The 19395-nt window shown below is 42.4% G+C and overlaps 1 protein-coding gene across 1 annotated transcript; it reads right to left on the bottom strand.

Moving 5' to 3' along the window:
• Positions 1 to 14152: 14152 nt before the first annotated feature.
• K441DRAFT_699451 (uncharacterized protein) lies at positions 14153 to 17491 on the bottom strand. The gene is made up of 2 exons (XM_067653159.1): positions 16174 to 17491; positions 14153 to 16124 (listed from the first exon to the last, which is right to left on the bottom strand). The coding sequence occupies exons 1-2, from the start codon at positions 17096 to 17098 to the stop codon at positions 14596 to 14598; spliced, it is 2454 nt and encodes an 817-aa protein (XP_067499496.1). The 5' UTR covers positions 17099 to 17491; the 3' UTR covers positions 14153 to 14595.
• Between the last annotated feature and the right edge of the window lie 1904 nt (positions 17492 to 19395).

The raw sequence follows: 19395 nt of genomic DNA, 5'->3' as shown, positions 1-19395 counted from the left end.
CTCCCGGTCGTCGGCGATCATCCTCGGAGCAACTTTCGTCAAGCCGCACAAGACAATCGAACACAAATCGCAACCTCTTTATACCGACCTTTCCAAATCACTTCCATGGATTTCGTGGGTGGATTTCCACTCAGCGTCATCTGAGTACGGAAAGTCCTTGTTAATCGCTTGTCGGTGACGTATCTCGCCCGGCCGGTGGTTAAGACAAGTTGGACAACAATTTCTGGGTAGCATCACAAATTCTCTGCGTCCTTTATCCAACAACTTCAATCCGTAGGCGTCTGCGGCTGAGTCCGGAGTGGTCAACAGTAGTGGGAACCGAGCATGTAGGTTTATGATCTGAAATTGGTGATCGGGATGAATGAACTCTGCCGATGTGAAGCAGACATGACAAAGCCAAAAATCAGTGCAACGCAAGCACTTGTAGCGTGTTGCACCCATTTCAGTGACAGTTGTGTCAGTGCTACAATGGCTGCAATGTTTGCGATCGTCATATCCCCACCTTCTGAGCAAGTATAGGTCGACTTTAATCATGGGCGTCACTGTTGTTGTCTTAACATCGTGGTCTTCCTTGATTGCGGTTGTGTCGTGAATGTGTAAGGCATCGCTGCCTACCGCAGATACTACAGTTTTCTTATCTTCTGCAAATTCGCTTGATAAGAGCCGCCCACATTATAATACGCATCTATCTCTCGCACGGCACGAACAGGTCATAGTCCATTTCAAATATATCGATTGTGGGGGGTGCAGGCCTATAGGGCGGGATCCAGGCGATATCCTAGCGTTTATAAGGCTTTTTAGGCCTAAACTTCGGAGATCTGGCCTGAATCCTACCCGGTGCCCCTAATGGGATAGCCCGCCGCTAGACCTAAACAGGACTGCAAGTAACTAATCTAATATATATTATAAGGGGGGTAGGTAGGTAAAAAGAACGACCTATTGAGTGCAGTTGCAAGCGATAATGTTATTAACTGTATTGAATATCTGGTTGAATACTTAAGTTATAGGGTTTTTTGGCTAAGCAATGTATAGATACGTGACATCTATCTCTCGCATGGCACGAATAGGTTATAGTCCATTTTAAATATATCGATTATAGGGGGTGTAGGCCTATAGGGCGGGATCTAGGCGATATTCTAGCGTTTATAAGGCTTTTTAGGCCTAAACTTTGGAGATCTGGCCTAAATCCTACCCAGTACCTACTAGCAAAGCGCCTGCTACCTATAAAGAATTAAGTTAAAATAGGAGCGATTTCCGTAGTATAAACTATATAATAAAATTAAGATATTATATAAGGAAAGAAGGTAAGGGAATAAGGAGAATGGGTATATATTATTAACTTGGTCGCTTGGTTAACATATTACTATAGTCCTAGTAGAATTTAGCAGACTTGGCCGAATTTGGCAGAATTTAGCAGATTTAGCAGAATTTTATAGAATTTGGTAGACTTAGCAGAATTCAGTAGACTTAGCAGAATTTGGCAGACTTAGCAGAATTTGGCAGAGTTTAGCAGAATTTAGTAGACTTAACAGAACTTAACAGAGGTTACGGATATTGCTAATATTGCGGGTATTGCGAATATAGGATAATCTTGCGGTAGTAGGCAGAGTATAGCAGAATATGGCAGATTATAGCAAAATGCGGCAGGTAGCGTGTGTAAGGTATTATAGGGTAGTCCCGTAATAGAAAGTATAGAGTCCCTATTTTAGGCTTCCCTAGCTAGTATAGGCATACTCTACTAAAAATTTGAGTTTAATTAAAGTTGTTTAGTTTCTAAGGTATTATAGTAAAGTTTTACTGTATCTAATGTCCATTAACCTAACTACGCCATTTATAACTTTATAAAGCCATAATTATATATATACTGCGCTACACCCCTATAGAAGGAGTAGTTAGAGTAGTTATTAGGTAGAATACTGCCGGCAGCTAAGCGGGTTAATAGAATCTTACGCACTACTAGCGCCGAAAATGCTTTATTATTAACGCTAAATAATAGATTTAATAGAGGCTAGGGGTTACAGTTAAATAACCGTATTATTATAGCTATGGGGTATAGACAATCTCCTAGTATAGTAGCGATCTAGATATTAACGCTACTATAGGTTTTATCTATCTTACTCTGTTTTAGGTAGAAGACTATTAAATAGCTATTAGGGGCGATTCTAATATTATTATAGAGGGCCCTTGTAGTGCTAAAGTCCTTAGCTTTCCTATTTAGGTATATAATCTCTCCTATACATAGGAAACCCGTAAACGCTATTATAAATACCGCGTCTACGTTTATATCCGCCTTATAGGGTCTAGAGGTAATAATTTTATCTAAGATATCCTTTATAATCGGTAGTTTAGTCTTTTTAGTAGATGGGAATAGTAATATAGCCCCCGCTAGGGCCTTTTTAATAGTATAGTTTTTAAAGGTAGTAATTAAGTAACTTAGGTCTATATAATGAGATTAAATTACGGAGATATAGTTAGAGAGGGTTTTTAGCTTAATCCTACCTATTAGAGGGGCGGCTGTACCGAACGCTTATTAGGCAATCTATTTTCCTAAGTTTATCCTTTTAGCCGGATACGGTAATAAACTATTTAGGGCTAAGAAGGCCTCCCAGCTCTTAATAGCGGAGGAGTAGCCTTTCCTTATATTGGCTGCTAAGCTATGCTATATAAGTAGTAAAAAGTAATAAAACCCACNAATCTTACTCTAGAAGGTTNGGGGGGGTTAATTAAANAACTCTNGGTTAANTATAAGANTTAGCAGCTANNTAGAGNAGAGATATTATTTTTCTAGTAAGAAGCCTTTATTTATCCGGTAAGAAGCTGTCCTTTATTTAGTAAAAAGCCGTTATTTATTTAGTAAGAAGCCGTTATTCGTTTGCTATTTAGGGTATAGTAATAATAATTTCTTATAGTTAAATCGCGAGAGAGTATTAGTAAGCCTATTATTGGCGCTAGAGACCTATATAGTTATTATAGTAATATTATTTATTATTAAGGATATAAGTATCTCTCGGAGTAATTAGTTTCCAAAACCTTTTATAATATTATTGTCGGTATCACCCAAGTGCACTTGATTGGCCTATTAACTGTTGAATTGATTCTTGTCTAATAGGTGTCGAAAGCAAAGGATCGTAAGGATCGCGGTGCCTAAATAGGGGGCTGATAAGTCACCGTAAGGGTGACTAATCAGAGACACGCGACTACGTGATATACATTCCAACAATTATTCTAGATGCTGCTATAAGTAACTATATTATCTATATAAATATAGAGAGACCTATACCGCTAGACTAATAACTACTTTTTAAATGCCTTCGTAATAGCATATATCTTTTTTAGGTTAATATAGTTATCTACCTGGTCTAGTAGGGGATAATAGCTAAAGGCCTAGGCCTGGGGTAGGGAAGCCGTATAATTAGGCTAGTGGCTATTCTCTCCGCTAAAGTAAAAGCCTTTATAGCCTTTAAGTAATAAGGCGTTAGTAAATAAGTAAAACTGCGGCCTCTCCTTATTATTAAAGAATAGTATACTATTACTTAATATAAGAACCTTAAGCCAGAGGTTAAGGTCTTCTTTTAGCTCTAAGGGGAGGTATTAGGGTATATTTCTTAATAACCTAGTAGGCCATTTTGTTATAAAGTCCTATAAGGAGTAAGAGTACGAGCGCCTAAGGTGGATAACTCTTGTATATTATGCTAGGCGGCCCACTAGTTGTTAAGCTTACTGTAATAATAGCCAGCCTTTTTAGAGGGCTTCGGTTACCTAATTAATAGCTTTTTATTACTTAGCTGGTAAAAGTTTTATCTCTATTGCTATAGTGTTAATAGTATAACCTAATACTTTAGCCTTCGTACCTTTAATATTCTTAGTATTATTTTAGGGTACCCCTAGCTGGTTAGTAACCAAGAGGTATACCTCCCTTAGTAATGGCAGTATAGTTAGACACTTAACTATAAATATAAAATTATTAAGGTAGTGCTTAATAGTGGAGTTAATCTATTATACTAGAATTTAGTAGAGACCTTCGGCGAATAAGTTAAAAAGAAATAGGGCTATTTGTAAGCTAAATAGCAGATAGCATTTAATATATATAACTCCCTTCTAGATAAAGCTAAGTAGGTAATATAACTGCACTAAAACGGGCACTATCTGGAAGGCATCTTTAATGTCTTGTTTAACTAGGTAGCAGCCTCTACTAGCTATAATTATATGTGCTAGTATAGTCTCTATTTAGGTATAGTGTAGTACTGCCTAGGCTAGGTTAATAGAGTTATTAACTAAGAAGCCCTTAGGTAAAGAGAGGTTGTAAATATAGCAAAAGCCGCTATTTGCCTTAGGCACTAGGCCTAGGGGTAAGGTAACTATAGAGTTGGTGGCCTATATACGGCCTAGGGCTAGGTTAGTAACGATCTTTTTAGAGATAAGGTCTTCGTTATTGTATAAGGAGAAGTAGTTTTTATAGATATTAGGTAGTATAGGTAATAAGGGACCTATCTCCGCCTTATAGGTAAGAATACTTTATAAAATTGCTAGGAGATTTCTAGGGTACCTATAAAGGAGCGTGCTCCAAGCGAGAGGTCTTAAAGGTAATAGTAAGTTAGCTAGGAAAGTTGTTTATAAATAAGTTTTAAAAAGAGGTACTAAATTAGGCCTGCCTTAGAGCCTTAGCGTTTGTAACAGGTTTATCTAGATAGTTAAACCTAGGAAGATGTCTTTATTTACTATTAAATCCTAGGTTTAACTATTTACGGTAGTAAGCTACCTAGGGCACGACTTTAATGGGTAGTTTTTATCGTATTTAGAGCATGCGTGGCGGTAATAATATAGATCTTCTCTATAAGCCTGCTAGTTATTCTAGCTGTAATAGGGCTTACTAAAGGGGAGGGAAGGGGAGGTATTCTTTTGTAATCTTTTTAATGCTATACTATAGACTTTAAGTCCCTAGCTCTATGCCTTTATATTAGCTGCCCGGCAGTATAGGGCCTTAAACTAGGTAGGTATGTCCTAGTTACTAGGCTTAAGCTAATTGCAATCTATAATATACCTATAGTAGTTAAGCGTAAGGTCTAGGATAGAGGTCCAGTTATAGGTTATAGAGTAGTCACGGATCTTATTTATTTAGAGCAATATTCTTATATAGAGGTTAGTTGGGCATATATAAAAAGTGCTTATAATTACTATGTAGTTCGTAAATCCAGTAAACTAAACCTCCTTATTTTCGTAGACCTTGTGGCTAGTAGTAGGTCTCTTTAAAATAAGCTTTCCGTTTTTAATAGTAGCCATATTAGAAAGGTCTGGGCGGCTAGAGTATACCTATAAACGGGCTAGGTTCTCTAGGCGGAAGGATCCTTTCTATATATTATAGAGGTCTCTTCTAGCTAGGCTAGGGAGGTTAAGCTTAAGCGTGCCTAAGCCTTCTAGTAGGTTATAGGACTTACCTAGTTTATCTGCCTTAGTAGTAGAGGTGTGCTTTAGTGGAGCAGGCTGCTTTAGAGCGGCTAGCCTTGCCTAGTAAAGCTCCTCTTCCTATTCCGTCTTTTAGATCTGTGCCTATTCCTCCTACTCTTTCTTTTAGATCTCTAGGTTATGGAGTTATTAGGACCTCTTATCTTATTTCCTAGCTCTTTCTTCTTTTAAAGATAAAACTATAGTATGTTTGGTAGATGGAATAATAGTAGATAAGGAGGTAGATAATAGGGCGGTTAAGTAAGGAGTTTTTAAACGGGTGCTATTGGCTAGAAAGTTGGTTATAGGCCTTAATAATTATTGCTACTAGAAACACTAATCGTAAGCAATCTATAATAAAAAGAATGACCTATTAAGTGCAGTTGCAAGCGATAATGTTATTAACCGTGTTAAACATCTAGTTGAATACTTAAGTTGTAGGGTTTTTCGGCCAAGCAATGTATAGATACGTAACATTAAAAAATACACCCCCTATTGCCCTACTAAATATAGCTCTATATTTTATATATAGAGGCCTATTTTATAGCTCTATTCTAGGGCTATAAAATAAGCCCTTATTTATATAATTTAGGGCTGTTTTTGTGGAGTTATGGGGGGTGCTTATTGAGGAGAGTCGCGATCGCGCAGAGCCTCAATTCAAGTTTTATAGCTACCCCCTATAGCCCCACTAATACAGCTCTATATTTTATAAATAGATGCCTATTTTATAGCTCTATTTTAGGGCTATAAAATAAACCATTATTTATATAAATTGGACCAATATTGGTGGAATTATATGGGGTGCTTTGCAACAGCTACAAAACTTAAATTGAGGCTCTGCGCTGACTAATCTAGGAACCGCTTTGCCCCAAAACAAGCACCCCCTATAACTCTACTAAAATAGCTCTAAATTATATAAATAAGGGCTTGTTTTATAGCTCTAGAATAGAGCTATAAAATAGGCCTCTGTTTATAAATATAGAGCTGTATTAGTGGGGCTATAGGGGGTAGCTGTAAAACTTGAATTGAGGCTCTGCGNGATCGCGNCTCTCCTCAATAAGCACCCCCCATAACTCCACAAAAACAGCCCTAAATTATATAAATAAGGGCTTATTTTATAGCCCTAGAATAGAGCTATAAAATAGGCCTCTATATATAAAATATAGAGCTATATTTAGTAGGGCAATAGGGGGTGTATTTTTTGATGCGTATTGTGATGTGGGCGGCTCTTATCAAGCGAATTTGCAGAAGATAAGAAAACTGCAGTATCACGCCGCTGGAACGTTGGCTACTGGCAGAATCCACCTTCGGTGGATGCGGCGAAACCGATCCTCGTAATGGCAGCATGGCTGCAAAAAAGGCAGCGACAATCGAAAGGACCTCGCTCGTATTGTCTGTGGGGGGTTTGCAAAGAAAGCCGGTTTCGGGTGCTGTAGGCAGGGACCATTAGTGGGGTAAGCCGCCGATTCTGCCTCAGTACACTACCTCCCTAGTACAGTACCTCCCTAGTACAGTACCTCCCTAGTACATGTATCTGCAAAGCCACACAAGCCACAACAGGCCTACCCCGCAGTCTTTAAAAAAGTTTATTAAAGAACTAGCGACACCCAATCCGCCTTCTACTGTAATAATGAAGTGAGATAAAGAGTAGAAGGAGCGGGGAAGGTCACTGTGTAGTTTTGTAGGTATTTTAGGCAAAGCAATAAAAAGCAATAACTTTATCACATGCCATATCCGCACAACGCCGATTTGATTAAATTCATCACAAGCCTTCTAAAATGCGTATTATATCCACAACGCCATGTGTCGATCCAGATCGGGTTTTCTTACCACCGTCTTACTACCGTCTTACTGCCGTCTTACTACTGTCTTTGATGCCTAGTACCCTAGGTCTCACCACCCGTTTCTATTACCTATTTTGACTCAGTTGCCTGGACCTACCTCATGTATAAATAGCTTCTTTTCTTTATAGTTTGAATAGACAGAGTCCTTATTCTTTACTTACTTATTAGTGCACGGACTACTAATTAACAGTTATAAGCCCGGGTGACTTGCCATATTGCACCTATTGATTTAATTGACCCTATTCCTTATTAAATACTTTATTTATTCTTACAAGCACCTTTTAATATAACTTCTTAAGCTACCTAAGCTGTTATTATAACGGTGATATTATCGAACTAAGCTAATTAGGACGAATGGATTAACCTTATTAGGCTTTAAGCTCGAACAGGAGACGTATAGGAGTACGTCGACCCCTCAACTAAACAGGATTAGTTGCCTCGTTTACTTAAACCAGTCTTTTCTAAGCCTTAAGATGTAAAGATAGGAACGACCTTATATGCAGCTCTCTCTAAGGATAAGAAGGACGAGCTTTAAATTCTCTATAAGAGGTATAAAACAGTAGAGAAGGAATATAAGAAGCAGAAGGCAGCTTTAACCTCTTTACAAAGCTATATTACTGGTGTAGTAACTAGGAACCTTAACACCTATATACTGGGTATTAACTCAGTATACAACACCCTAGTAGCTCTTAAGGAGAGGGTTACCCCTACTAATATAGCACGTAAGCTGTACCTATCTACTTAATATACTAAGGTTAAAAAGGGCCTAAAGAACCAGAACTTTAAGGCCTAGCTATAGCAGTAGGAGAAGATATATAACGACTGCAAAAAGATCAAATTACTAGATATAAACGGCGACTAAGTAATTAGAGACTTTCTACTAGCTATAGAGCCAGTATTACCAAACTAGGCTTTAACGTGGAGGGTTAAATTTAATAAATACGACTAGGCTAGTAACTAGATAATATCTATAGATTAACTGGTTAAAATATATTGGAACTATTAATAAATAAAGACTGCCTAAAAGAGAAGGGATTAACTTAGCGCTAATATAGTAGGCTTTTAGGGCGAGTTAATTAACGGATCTTATAAAGATAAGGCTCCTAAGGATAAGGCTTCTAAGGATAAGGCCCCTACTATACCGTCTAGGATATTAAAGAAGAAGGATACCCTAATGTGCTACTATAGAGATATTTACTAGTTTCCGGATTATCCTTATATTAACAAATTAGTTTAATTAAAGGATTAAAAATCTAATAAAGCTATAGCTATAAAAGTTAAGGAAAGGATTATAAGCGTATTAGATTAGACTAAGTTAAAGATTAAAAAGATAAGGAAGGAGGCTTTAGGCAAGGAAGCTCTATAAAAAAAAGCCGCATAAAACCCAGATAGAAGTTAAAAGGAAGACAACCACGGTATCTTTACTGTACACTAAGTAGGCGCCTATAATATAGGTTCTAACTACAAGCTGCGTAATAACGTGATTCTTAACAACGAAACCATAATACACGTTATTAACGATTAATTAAGGTTCGTCGACAAGCTCTGGCTAAGCAATAACTTCGTATACGCCGGAACGGGCCTAGATCCAGTTAAGGGCATAGGGACGGCAGCAGTCACAATCTAGACGCTAGTAGGCCCTAAGAGGATCCTACTAGCTAATGCAGTATATATACCAGCGTTTTATACAAATTTGGCCTATCTAAACAGGTTTAACGATAAGAATATATGGTGGGACAATAAAAAGAACCTACTATATCATAAAGACAATTATAAGATATTCGCCTATTGCGGGCGATATTGTAACCAAAACACGCTTAAATATAATAAGCCAAAAGCCTTATTTACAATCTAATCGCAAGACCCCCTTCTTAATTAGGAAGTAGTAGGTAGGCTCTAGCATAAGAGACTAGGCTATACAGGACCGAAGGCAATTAAGCATCTACCTTAGGAGGTAGGAGGTGCGAAGCTTTAAGGACCGGCAACAATCGACTATGAATCCTATGCTGTCAGCAAGGCTCACGAAATTGTATTAAGAAGAGCACCTACTAATAAAGCAATAAGGCCCTTCTACTAAGTGCATATTAACTTATTTCTAGAGATCGTGGCGTATAACGGTTATAAATAGACGATATATTTCTATGACGAATTTCTACAAATAAACGAGGTAGAGACCTTTGCCTAAAAGTTGTTGTTAACGCAAGCAATTATACGATATTTAAATAGGGTGAAGCGTCAATATAATCAGAAGATTGTAGTTATCCGAGTTAATGGCGAGACCTCCCTTGGTGGCGACTTCTATAGTTAGACAAACTAAAAAGAAATCACGGTAGAGCAATCGGCCCTATATATAAAGTCTTAGAACGGTTCTGCTAAACGTTCTAGGGGGGTAATTATTATTAAGTCTTGTTATATGCAAATTAAAGCTTAATTACCAAAAGAGCTCTAGCTAGAGATCGTTAGAGCTATAGTGTATTTAATTAATTGGACACCAAACGCCTAGCTTAGATGGATAACACCTTTTAAGAAGCTTTAGTTAGCACTAGGGCTCTTACTATTAAAGCCAAATATAGCTTATCTATATATATACGGCTATAGAGCTTACCTACTTAAATACAACCTCCTACGTACTTAAAAACTTGAGCCAAGAGCTTATATTAGATACCTAGTTGGATACTAGTTAACGAACATCTTTAGGGTTTATATACCCAGCAAAAAGAAGGTAATTTAAACAAGAGACGTCACATTTAATAAGTAATTACTCTATAACGATAATTAGCTAAATCTTACAAATCTGCTCTAAAAACGCGCTAATTAAATTTTAGAGGTAATTAATGTGTTATATATTAATAGAACGCTTTAGGAAGAGCTTAATAAAACGTTAGATAAGGACAACAAGACTTTAGATAAGATTTAAGTAGAAGACGGTAGAAATCAACAGGCAGATTTTAGTGGAAATTAAGACTAAGCAACCGATTAAGATGATAACGTAGTAAGCTTATAAACCTTAAAGAACAATTTTCTACCTACCCTTCCTACCCCAGACAAGACACTAGAACCTTAGTTAATTCCTACTAAAGAATCCTTAAGCTCCTTAGCTCCCTCTACCCGTTAATGACCACATTATAAATATGTACCTATAGAGGATAACTCAAAGGATAAAGACGGCGCAGCTATTAAGGAAAACAATATTATAAAAGGCAAACGATTAAGGAGGCTACCTAAACGATATATAGCTTATTTAACTTACCTTAAAGAGGTAGATAGCTTTAAAGCGCTTCGGGCAGCCTTCTATATAGGCCTAAAATATCATAGGAAAATCTATCGCGATAAGCTACCACCTCCGCCTAAGAACTGGAAGGAGCTTATAAGATACTAGTATAGGGAAGATTTCCTTACTGCTGCTATAAAAGAGTATACTAACCTAGAAGGTTATGGAATATTTAAGGTTGTAGATAAGACTCTGTTAGTTAAAACAGTACCTATTACCTAGAGATTTACCTATAAAATGGACACTAATGGATATCTAACGAAGTTTAAGGCACAACTCTATGTGAGAGGCGATCTACAAGAGTCGATTTATAAGGATACCTATGCGGCAACTCTAGCAGCCAAGGTCTTCAGAGCTCTAGCAGCAGTTATTACAGCATTTGATTTAGACGTTTAGTAGGGCAACGCTATTAACGCGTTCGCGAATAGCTTAATTAACGAAATAGTCTATATTAAGTGTCTAGATGGATTCACTATTAAGGGCAAATATCTATTACTACGTAGAGCTCTCTACGGACTTCAACGATTACCGCGTCTCTAGTATAACAACTTAAGTCAGGAACTGACCAAATTAGGGTTAAAGCCTATTAGCGGAGAGCCGTGTCTTTACTATAATAATCGGCTAATTATATTCTTCTATATAGACGATATCTGTGCCGTAAGCACTAAGGGGAACTAGTTAGAGCTTTTAAGCTTTAAAACTGCGCTTATAAAGAAATACGAGATAAAGGACCTAGGAGAACTATCCTGGTTCCTAGGAATTTAAGTCTTAAGAGATAGAAGTTAGAGGAAGCTGTGGCTCTGTTAAGACTCCTATATTAAGAAAATCGCTAATAACTTTTATTTAACTAACATGCGCTTAGTTAGTACACCTATAAGCACTAACAGGCTCTTACCGAACCTAGAGGAAGCTTTAAATTAAGACACCTACGTCTACCAGAGGATGATTGGATCACTCCTCTACGCGACCTATATCACGAGACCTGATGCAGCTCGGGCTTTAAGCAAGCTATCGGAATTCCTGCGAAACCCCTTACCCCTATACAACGCCGCAGCCCATCGAGCGATTACCTACTTGTATCAAACAAGGACCCTCACAATTAAATATTTAGGGTATAATGTAGGGAGTTAAGTCTTTATAGGAGTAAGTGACGCAGCGTTCGGAAACGACTTGATAAGTAGACGTAGTACGGAAGGATATCTGTTTACCCTATTTGGGGGACCAATCAACTGGCGCTCTACTAAGCAGACGTTAGTAACGAAGTCAAGCACTAAGGCAGAGCTTATGGCTCTGTTATATACAGGCACGGAATTAATCTAGTAGAGTCGCTTCTTTAAAGAAATCAGACTAACCTTAGATAACAGGCAGACGATTAACTGCAACAATCTATAGACGATTTAATTACTCACAAAAGACGGACCAGAGCTATCTACGAAGCTCCAACACGTCAACATACACCACTACTGGTTACGTTAAGAAGTACGTGACGATTAAATTAGGATTAATTGGACGCCTACTGCCGCAATAGTAGCAGACGGCTTAACGAAAGCTCTGCCAAGGCAGAAGCACGACATATTCGTTTATTAATTAAATTTGGTTAATATTAAGGAAAGGATCTAAATTAAAAAAGGTAAGCAAGGAGGAAGATATAGGGTATATTCGACTCAACACTATGCCAAGACCCGCGATACAGCTTTAACCCGTAGGGGCTCAAAGCTGGGGGGGTATATCGATCCAGATTGGGTTTTCTTACCACCGTCTTACTACCGTCTTACTGCCGTCTTACTACTGTCTTTAATGCCTAGTACCCTAGGTCTCACCACCCGTTTCTATTACCTATTTTGACTCAGTTGCCTGGACCTACCTCATGTATAAATAGCTTCTTTTCTTCATAGTTTGAATAGACAGAGTCCTCATTCTTTACTTACTCATCGGTGCACGGACTACCGATTGACACCATGTCAGGTACTTAATTACAGGTTGAAAGCCGAATCTAGAGTGCTCTAGCAGAGCTTCGCGCGTGTCAAAAGCCAAACTTACCCAAGACATGGAGCACGACTCGGAGCCCCCTCCACCAGGTCTTATGGACGTGATGATTCCTTAAGCGTCATCCTGAATACCGCAAGCAAAAGCAGAAGGCTATAGAGCCTGTACATCAAGCTGCACAAGATCTAAAGGCAATTGTTTATGAGAAGATTATGCGAGTGATGGATGCAGGTAATCAGGGCGTTTCATTAGAAAATGGGACTAATGCAATGCATAGGCAAACTAGGACTCTGCAAAGAAATCGTGAAAGATTCAGTCTTTCTAAGGCATTGCCAAGCAGTACTGGTGGTGGAGTCGTCGACTCTTCTCTGGCGAAGAATAGCTATCGGGCTGGCATTCAATGAAGCTCGAATAAGTGCAACCATCGTCCTACCTTTTGGCCTTAAGCACTTCAAGTTGTGTAGTTAAAAGTGACTTCACTGAGAACGGCGATGTCAATAGTGAGGTCTACACATATTGCACACTCTAGTTCGCCAACAGTTGCGTCCCTTTTAGCGCCCTCCGATGGCTCTCATGGGAGAAGCTGGAAAACTCTTCCCTCAACTGCTCATCTACGGTGTCATTCAAGCGGCTTCCTGACCAAGACCGCCTCATACATAAGAGTAGTCGGCGTTTCTAGGTCTGAAGGCGCAGCAGAGCACAACGAATAACCGCCCTCACAAGTCATATACCCGTATCAATTATTCATCCTAAAACATTGATGAAACTAAGCCATTTCCAAAATCAAAAGGGATATAATTGTCACTTACTGGCTCATTTACCGGCTCTCGAAAGGCTACTCTAATGGGGGCATCAGCACTTGCTAACTCCTCGCTAAGTTTCTAAAAGCTCCCGTATTCGAGTTTTTTTAGAGCGCATCGGTCTCTGCGTGGGCGCCGGACAGCTTCTATGGGGGTCGTAAATAGAAGAAAACGAATCAGAGGCTTGCTGAATCTTGTCTCAAGCTAGCTGTGCCCCACTCGTGGGATTCGAGCATGTACCCTAGACTATATCTAGAAGTCGTGATCCTGCTAGTCCAAGCCAAAGTAGGACGTTAAGTCCAGGTCCCTATAATAGCTCCCTTAGATGAACTTCCAATACACTCATCACACTACAAATAGCCATTTTGAAGCTCCCAACTAAGCTCCGACCCTTCGCGCCCCACAGCCCGTGCCTCTTTTTTTTACGTGGCGCTTTCTATTTGCGGGGAGAGACGGAACGGCTCGAGGCGAGCTACCCGAAAAGGATTCGGGCTAGTACGCGGTCCGCAATCCTTTAGGCACAGTCTGCAATCCTAAGGCACAATCTGCAGTCATGCGGCACAGCTTTCCGATGACCCCGCCGCGAACGCTAGTACCAATTCTGCAAAAGGTGCACGATTCAGCTCAGGCTCCGCGCGAGCAGCGACAGGAAACGCTCCCGACGAGTTTGCCCCTTCAAGGGGCACCCTTCCTGTCGAAACCCCAATTTCGCGACAGATGACTTGCATGCCGCAGTGGTTAAGTCATGGCGCTGGGATCCCAGACCCGACTTGCAAACCCTGGAGGGACACTTTCATATTGTCGTTCCAGCTCCCTGGAGAGCCTGTGCGCGCAGGAGCTCAAATGTTGAATATTTGATATTTATTTACTTGATTGGTCTGATGCAATCGGGACAAACGCTATGTATATGCATCCTTACACCCGACTCTATGGAGCCTCGGTTCTTCTCTTCAAAATTGAATGTACACTAAAGAAATTGAAAAAGTTCGTGACGCCATCACCAGGCCATAAACCAGGGATATCATGGGGGGCAGACAGCCAACAAATATTACAAAGAAATAAAAATGAAAAGTGCCACGGCGTATGCAGCGAGGCGCGAGCTGGGTATGAGTGCGAGGAAGAAAAGGAATCATATGCACAAAACAACGCCGTCTTTACCCCGTTCATGACTTGCCCCCTTACACCCCCTAACGACCAATCCGAGATGCTGTTGAACCAAAATGATGATATGATGAAAATGGGAGTGAACGCTCTATATGGCGTAGTTCTCCGCATGTAAAAATAGCTCGTCCTTTGTTGGGTCTCGCCATATACCCTTCTGCAGCTCAGCAACGGTGTTGCTGACATCAACACGCATGCTTGGTGGACCGCAGACAAACACGCATGTCCGTCGTCCAAATTCTTTGCTGAATTGCCGCAGTGTGTAGGGTATGTCGGGGCGACCGTATTCAGTGCTCCAGCCATCCTTCTTCTTGACTGCGGCTGGTAGGAATGCGAAACGCATAAGGTTCTTTTGGAACTCGGTTGGGGTGGATGGGAAGCCGAAGTCAAAAGTTTGTGCGGTGGTGGTTGGGTCGAGAGAGACCGCACCGGCTTCAACGGCTTGGCTTATGTCGAGGGAGAGATTTCGGTCCTGACGGCGGGCGACAAGTGGGCGGTGAGGTGTGGGCTGTGCAATGTCTGATTCAGGAGGCGCTAGGTGCTTGCCAGCCACAGGGATGAGGTGAGCTTGTGGAAGAGCAGTGATGGCGTCTTCGTTTTCGCGGCGCAGCTCCTTCTCACGTTCGGGGTCCCCGGCCGCCTCATCACGAATCAAAGCGGAGTGGCGCTTCGTTGAGATCCCAGAAACGCGCTTGTCTGCGATATCCTGAAAGGCGTCGTTGACTTTGTCATGGAAGAACAAGCTGACAGGGCGAGTGGGAGTTCGGGCGCTGACGAGCTGTCCAGTTCGGGTCATGCGCTTTGCAGCTGTGATGTAGAACTGGCATTGGACGGAGTCTGGAGGTGCGTACTCCCGGCATATCCGGAGTTCCTCCTTGAACCACTCCATAGTTTCTGGGCGCTTGAGAGCCCAGATAACCTTGACACTCTTGGTCACTGCTTTGCCGTCTCTCATTCGTTTAATGAGATCCAGCAGCTGGCTTACTATAGCAGTAATACCGCTACCGCCAGCAATGAGGACGACATGGTCAAAAGCTTCGATGCGTCTTTGCATGCCTCCATAAGGGCCGTCAATGAAAGCCCGGTATGTGTGCCAGGGGCCGTGTTCGATGGCACTCCTGAGAACTTTCTTAGTGAAACCTCCAAATGGTCGGAAAACCAAGACCATGTCTCGGTAGCCCTCTCCATACCCGGAGGGGAAGTCATCGCTGCACAGCGAGGAGATAGTGAAAGGGTGATTTTCGAAGACAGATACGCCAGGCATACGAAGATATACGTATTGGCCCGGTCTCCACTTCATCTGCGTAGGAATGGTAATTTTGATGGCGTTTTCAGGCATAATGGTGACGGCTGCTTCATCGCCGATTAACCAAGACATCCGGAACGGATTTGTCCAATTCAAGAAAAACAAGCGCACGATGTACGAAGTTACCCAGATTGCAAGCGTTGCAAAGAGATAATCCCAGGAGGTGAGGTAGTTGTGGCAATGCCAGAAAAGCATAGCCAGGTAGACAATTGCCACCGGTACATGCAGGGTTACGAAGAGCTCGTACATCCAATTGCGGAGTTGTGGGAGAGAATGAACGCAGAGGAAGATCAGAGGAACCAGAGCAGCAACTCCTAAGACTGATCAGCATTTTCGGGATTAGAATTCTGCGATGTTCCTTACCTGTGCCATAGGCGTAGAAACCAGTTTGAGCGAAGAATGATTTGAACACTTGCAATCCTCCCCTGTCCCATATTGGCGTAATATAAAAAGGTATTGTGTGAATGAGGCTGAGGAAGAGGCAAAGATAGCCACCCCATCGATGAAGTACATTGAGCCGCTCATGGCCAATGCCTGTCATCAGAGATATCATATTCGCTTTCATGCTAAGGCCGACGATCCATGGCATCAAGGAAACAGCAAGCATTCCAGCGCGAATTGCGAGTGGAGGTGATCCAAATGCTATGCTTTGCCAAAAGAGCGGCTGCGGGACAAAGCAGTAGAGCGTAACGAAGATAAGCGCTGCTATTACGATTACCGTCACTCCCAGCGAAGGGAATACAATCGGCATCCATCCCTTCTTGATAGTGATTTGTGGGATGGGATGGTAAAATATAAAGCGGAAAGCCGCAATGCAGTTGTTAATCGGCCCAATTGATGAAACCGAAGATTGCGTCTTTGGAAGCGCTGGTAATTCGCCATGGCGAGGGAAAAACTTATTGGTGGACTTGTCAGTATAGAGGACTGACAACTCGTAATCTGTGTCGGGTGAAGTGGTTGTCGAGGACTTCAATACCTCTTCTTGGTGCAGAACAGTTCTGATCTTATCCGTGAAGAGATGATAGTATCTCATTAAAGATGCAAAGACCAGTAATATTATGCAAAAGTAAACCATTCCAAGCGCATATTTTCCACTCTTCGACCACGGATCTCTTGTATTTGCCTCGATCAGGCCGGGAGGACTTGTGCTGTTGTATGGTATGTTTATGCGTTTCACTAGAGTTGAAACAACATCGGCAACCTCCCGCTCCGCGATCGACACAACCGATTCCAGCTGTTCAAAGGCCACACCTGCCCGCCTCGCTAAAACTTCCGGAATGGCCGGCATGGTCGATAGATCTGAGATGAGTTCCTGGTTCCTGGAGGCGTGTATCGATTCCAACACTGAGATCTGTCGCAAACTTCTGCCGGCAGAAGCTAGAGCGGAGTTGATAGGTCCAGTTCAGACTGTTGAAGGTCCGATGCGCATTTGATCGCTCAAAGTCGCTCGTAGAAGTCTTCTACATGTGCGCAAAATTGGAGCTTTTGCGGTGTGCTTTGGTGCGCTGTATGAATGAGCCTTGAATCTATTGGTGCCGAGGGGTGATCCAAGCAAGGAGGGCTCGCGAATCGCAATCTTTATGGGATGTTTACCGTGCTCCTCTAGAGATCCAGCTCTTGACCCGTGGTAAAGAGAATCAATTAGCGAACGCAATGCAGGACAAAAAGAGAGCAAGAGTTCGGAGATATAAATGAGAACGGGTGAGAGATGCCGATACCTTATGTCCCTTGCGGAGGTGGAGAGGCAAGATGCAAGGGTCCCGGGCCTTCCGTGTCACACAGCCAACCGATGCTTGCATTCAACCGCTCGCACACCACCCTACCCACGCTATTGGGCCAAGATGTGATGAAGAGCACCGAGACGACTGACAAGCCCGGGTCACAAATCTACAATGCCGAAAGAGGTCTCTGCCAGCCCACTTTGTCCAGCTCCCTTTCGCAAACAGGGGAGAACTAAACCTTAGCCCATAAAGCGACTCACCAGTCTCGTCGACGATGTGGACCAAGCTTGCGTACGCGATTGTCCATTTCGCGAGAACACATAATGGCGCTAGATACGGGGAGGTCCGGCTGACAGGGGACGCCTGCGACTGACCCGGACCGCCCATACGAAGCGAGAGGCGTCCACGGGGGGATCCATTGCGTCGCTGCGTGTGCGACAGAACGAAAGTGAGCCTGAAGGATTACTCCCCGGTGCCCCCCATTGATCGCCGTCTGCTAAGATAAAAAGTAATAAGTCAGCTGGAGGTTTTCGAACTGTCCACGCACTGTATCTGATGTAAGCTTGCACGATCATTGATGGATGTGCGTGAAATCGCCGAATAAGACAAGGGCCCAAATTAGCGAAGCCACCTCGTGGAGCGGTTCAATCAAGAGGCCCAATGCGCAGGTCGCACATATTTCGTTCGCAGGTCCTGGGGCGAATTGAGCAGGAGGGATGCTGCCGACCGTGCATTTCACCGCATGAGCAAAAGCAGCTGCGGGGACTCCAGTGACGAAGCCCTGTGAGTGGATGTCGTTCGCTGATATTAGCGCCGGCCATCCTGTTACGGATTAGAAGGTGTAAATAAGCTTTGGTGATGCCCATCAGTGGTCCGGCCCTGACATTGGCAGGCGGTCCCTCACCGCCGATTGCCTGCCTCAGTACGTCAATGGCTTCTCTCCACCGTTCTAGAATATGCGCATTACTTCACACGTTTCGCGACCTCCAAGACGTGCTCTGTGATATACATGCGACAAGAAACCTTCCATCCCACATCACCAGCCGCCGTGGCCGGTTTTGTAACCGTCTCGTGGAAATGCTCCCACTAACCCCTCATCTCCCCCCCCCTTTATCAGTGCAGCTGATGGCCGTACGTCGAAGCGCCGTGGCCCAAAATCCGACCAGGCTATTCATTAGGCCCATTTTCGAACCGCCAGCCCTACAGACACTCGCATGTCAAGCACATTTTGCGACTGCACGAAAGAGGCCGCACGCGCCGTGGCCCTGCTGTCCAAGGGTCGCTCGACGTTAACTGTAACTCTATTTAGACAGTTTGCTCATACATCTACATTTAGCCCTACCGATCACCAGCGCTTGCACACGTACCTGGCTAGCTAGCACAACCGGCACCGTGGGCTAGAAAGGCACCAAGCCAGCGAAACGCCATCATCCCAATAAATCGGATTCAACATGGTGTGAGATATTCCTAGCCCTTCAACGCGCTTGCAAAGCTGGAAGCCAGTGCGAGAATTGTAAACGCTGACGATCCGGAAGGATGTGCAACTTTACAGAGACGATGGAATCGGGTTACCGGCTTCGCTTCCCGCCATACTATGTCGCATTTAGAGAAATATGGTAAATGTGATGAGCTCTACTCCTTTCTGGTCTCTTATTTTCTAGATCCCAACTCAGATCGTTGGGACTGCCGAAACCGTTCAGCACACATCGGGGATGGGTACTTTTGGGGCAGGTGTATGGCATCAAAAATAGCTGCTGCAGTGCTCCCTTGCTAATGCACAGCAATAACAGCGACCTGATTGGCTTTATAAAGCAGACTGCAGGTCAGATGATTCCTGCAAACCGTCAGCTCCAATCTATGCCAA

The sequence above is a fragment of the Cenococcum geophilum genome (genome assembly GCF_001692895.1).
Source record: "Cenococcum geophilum 1.58 unplaced genomic scaffold K441scaffold_51, whole genome shotgun sequence".
NCBI classification, from domain to species: domain Eukaryota; kingdom Fungi; phylum Ascomycota; class Dothideomycetes; order Gloniales; family Gloniaceae; genus Cenococcum; species Cenococcum geophilum.
This window is presented reverse-complemented; position numbering and strand designations above follow the sequence as displayed.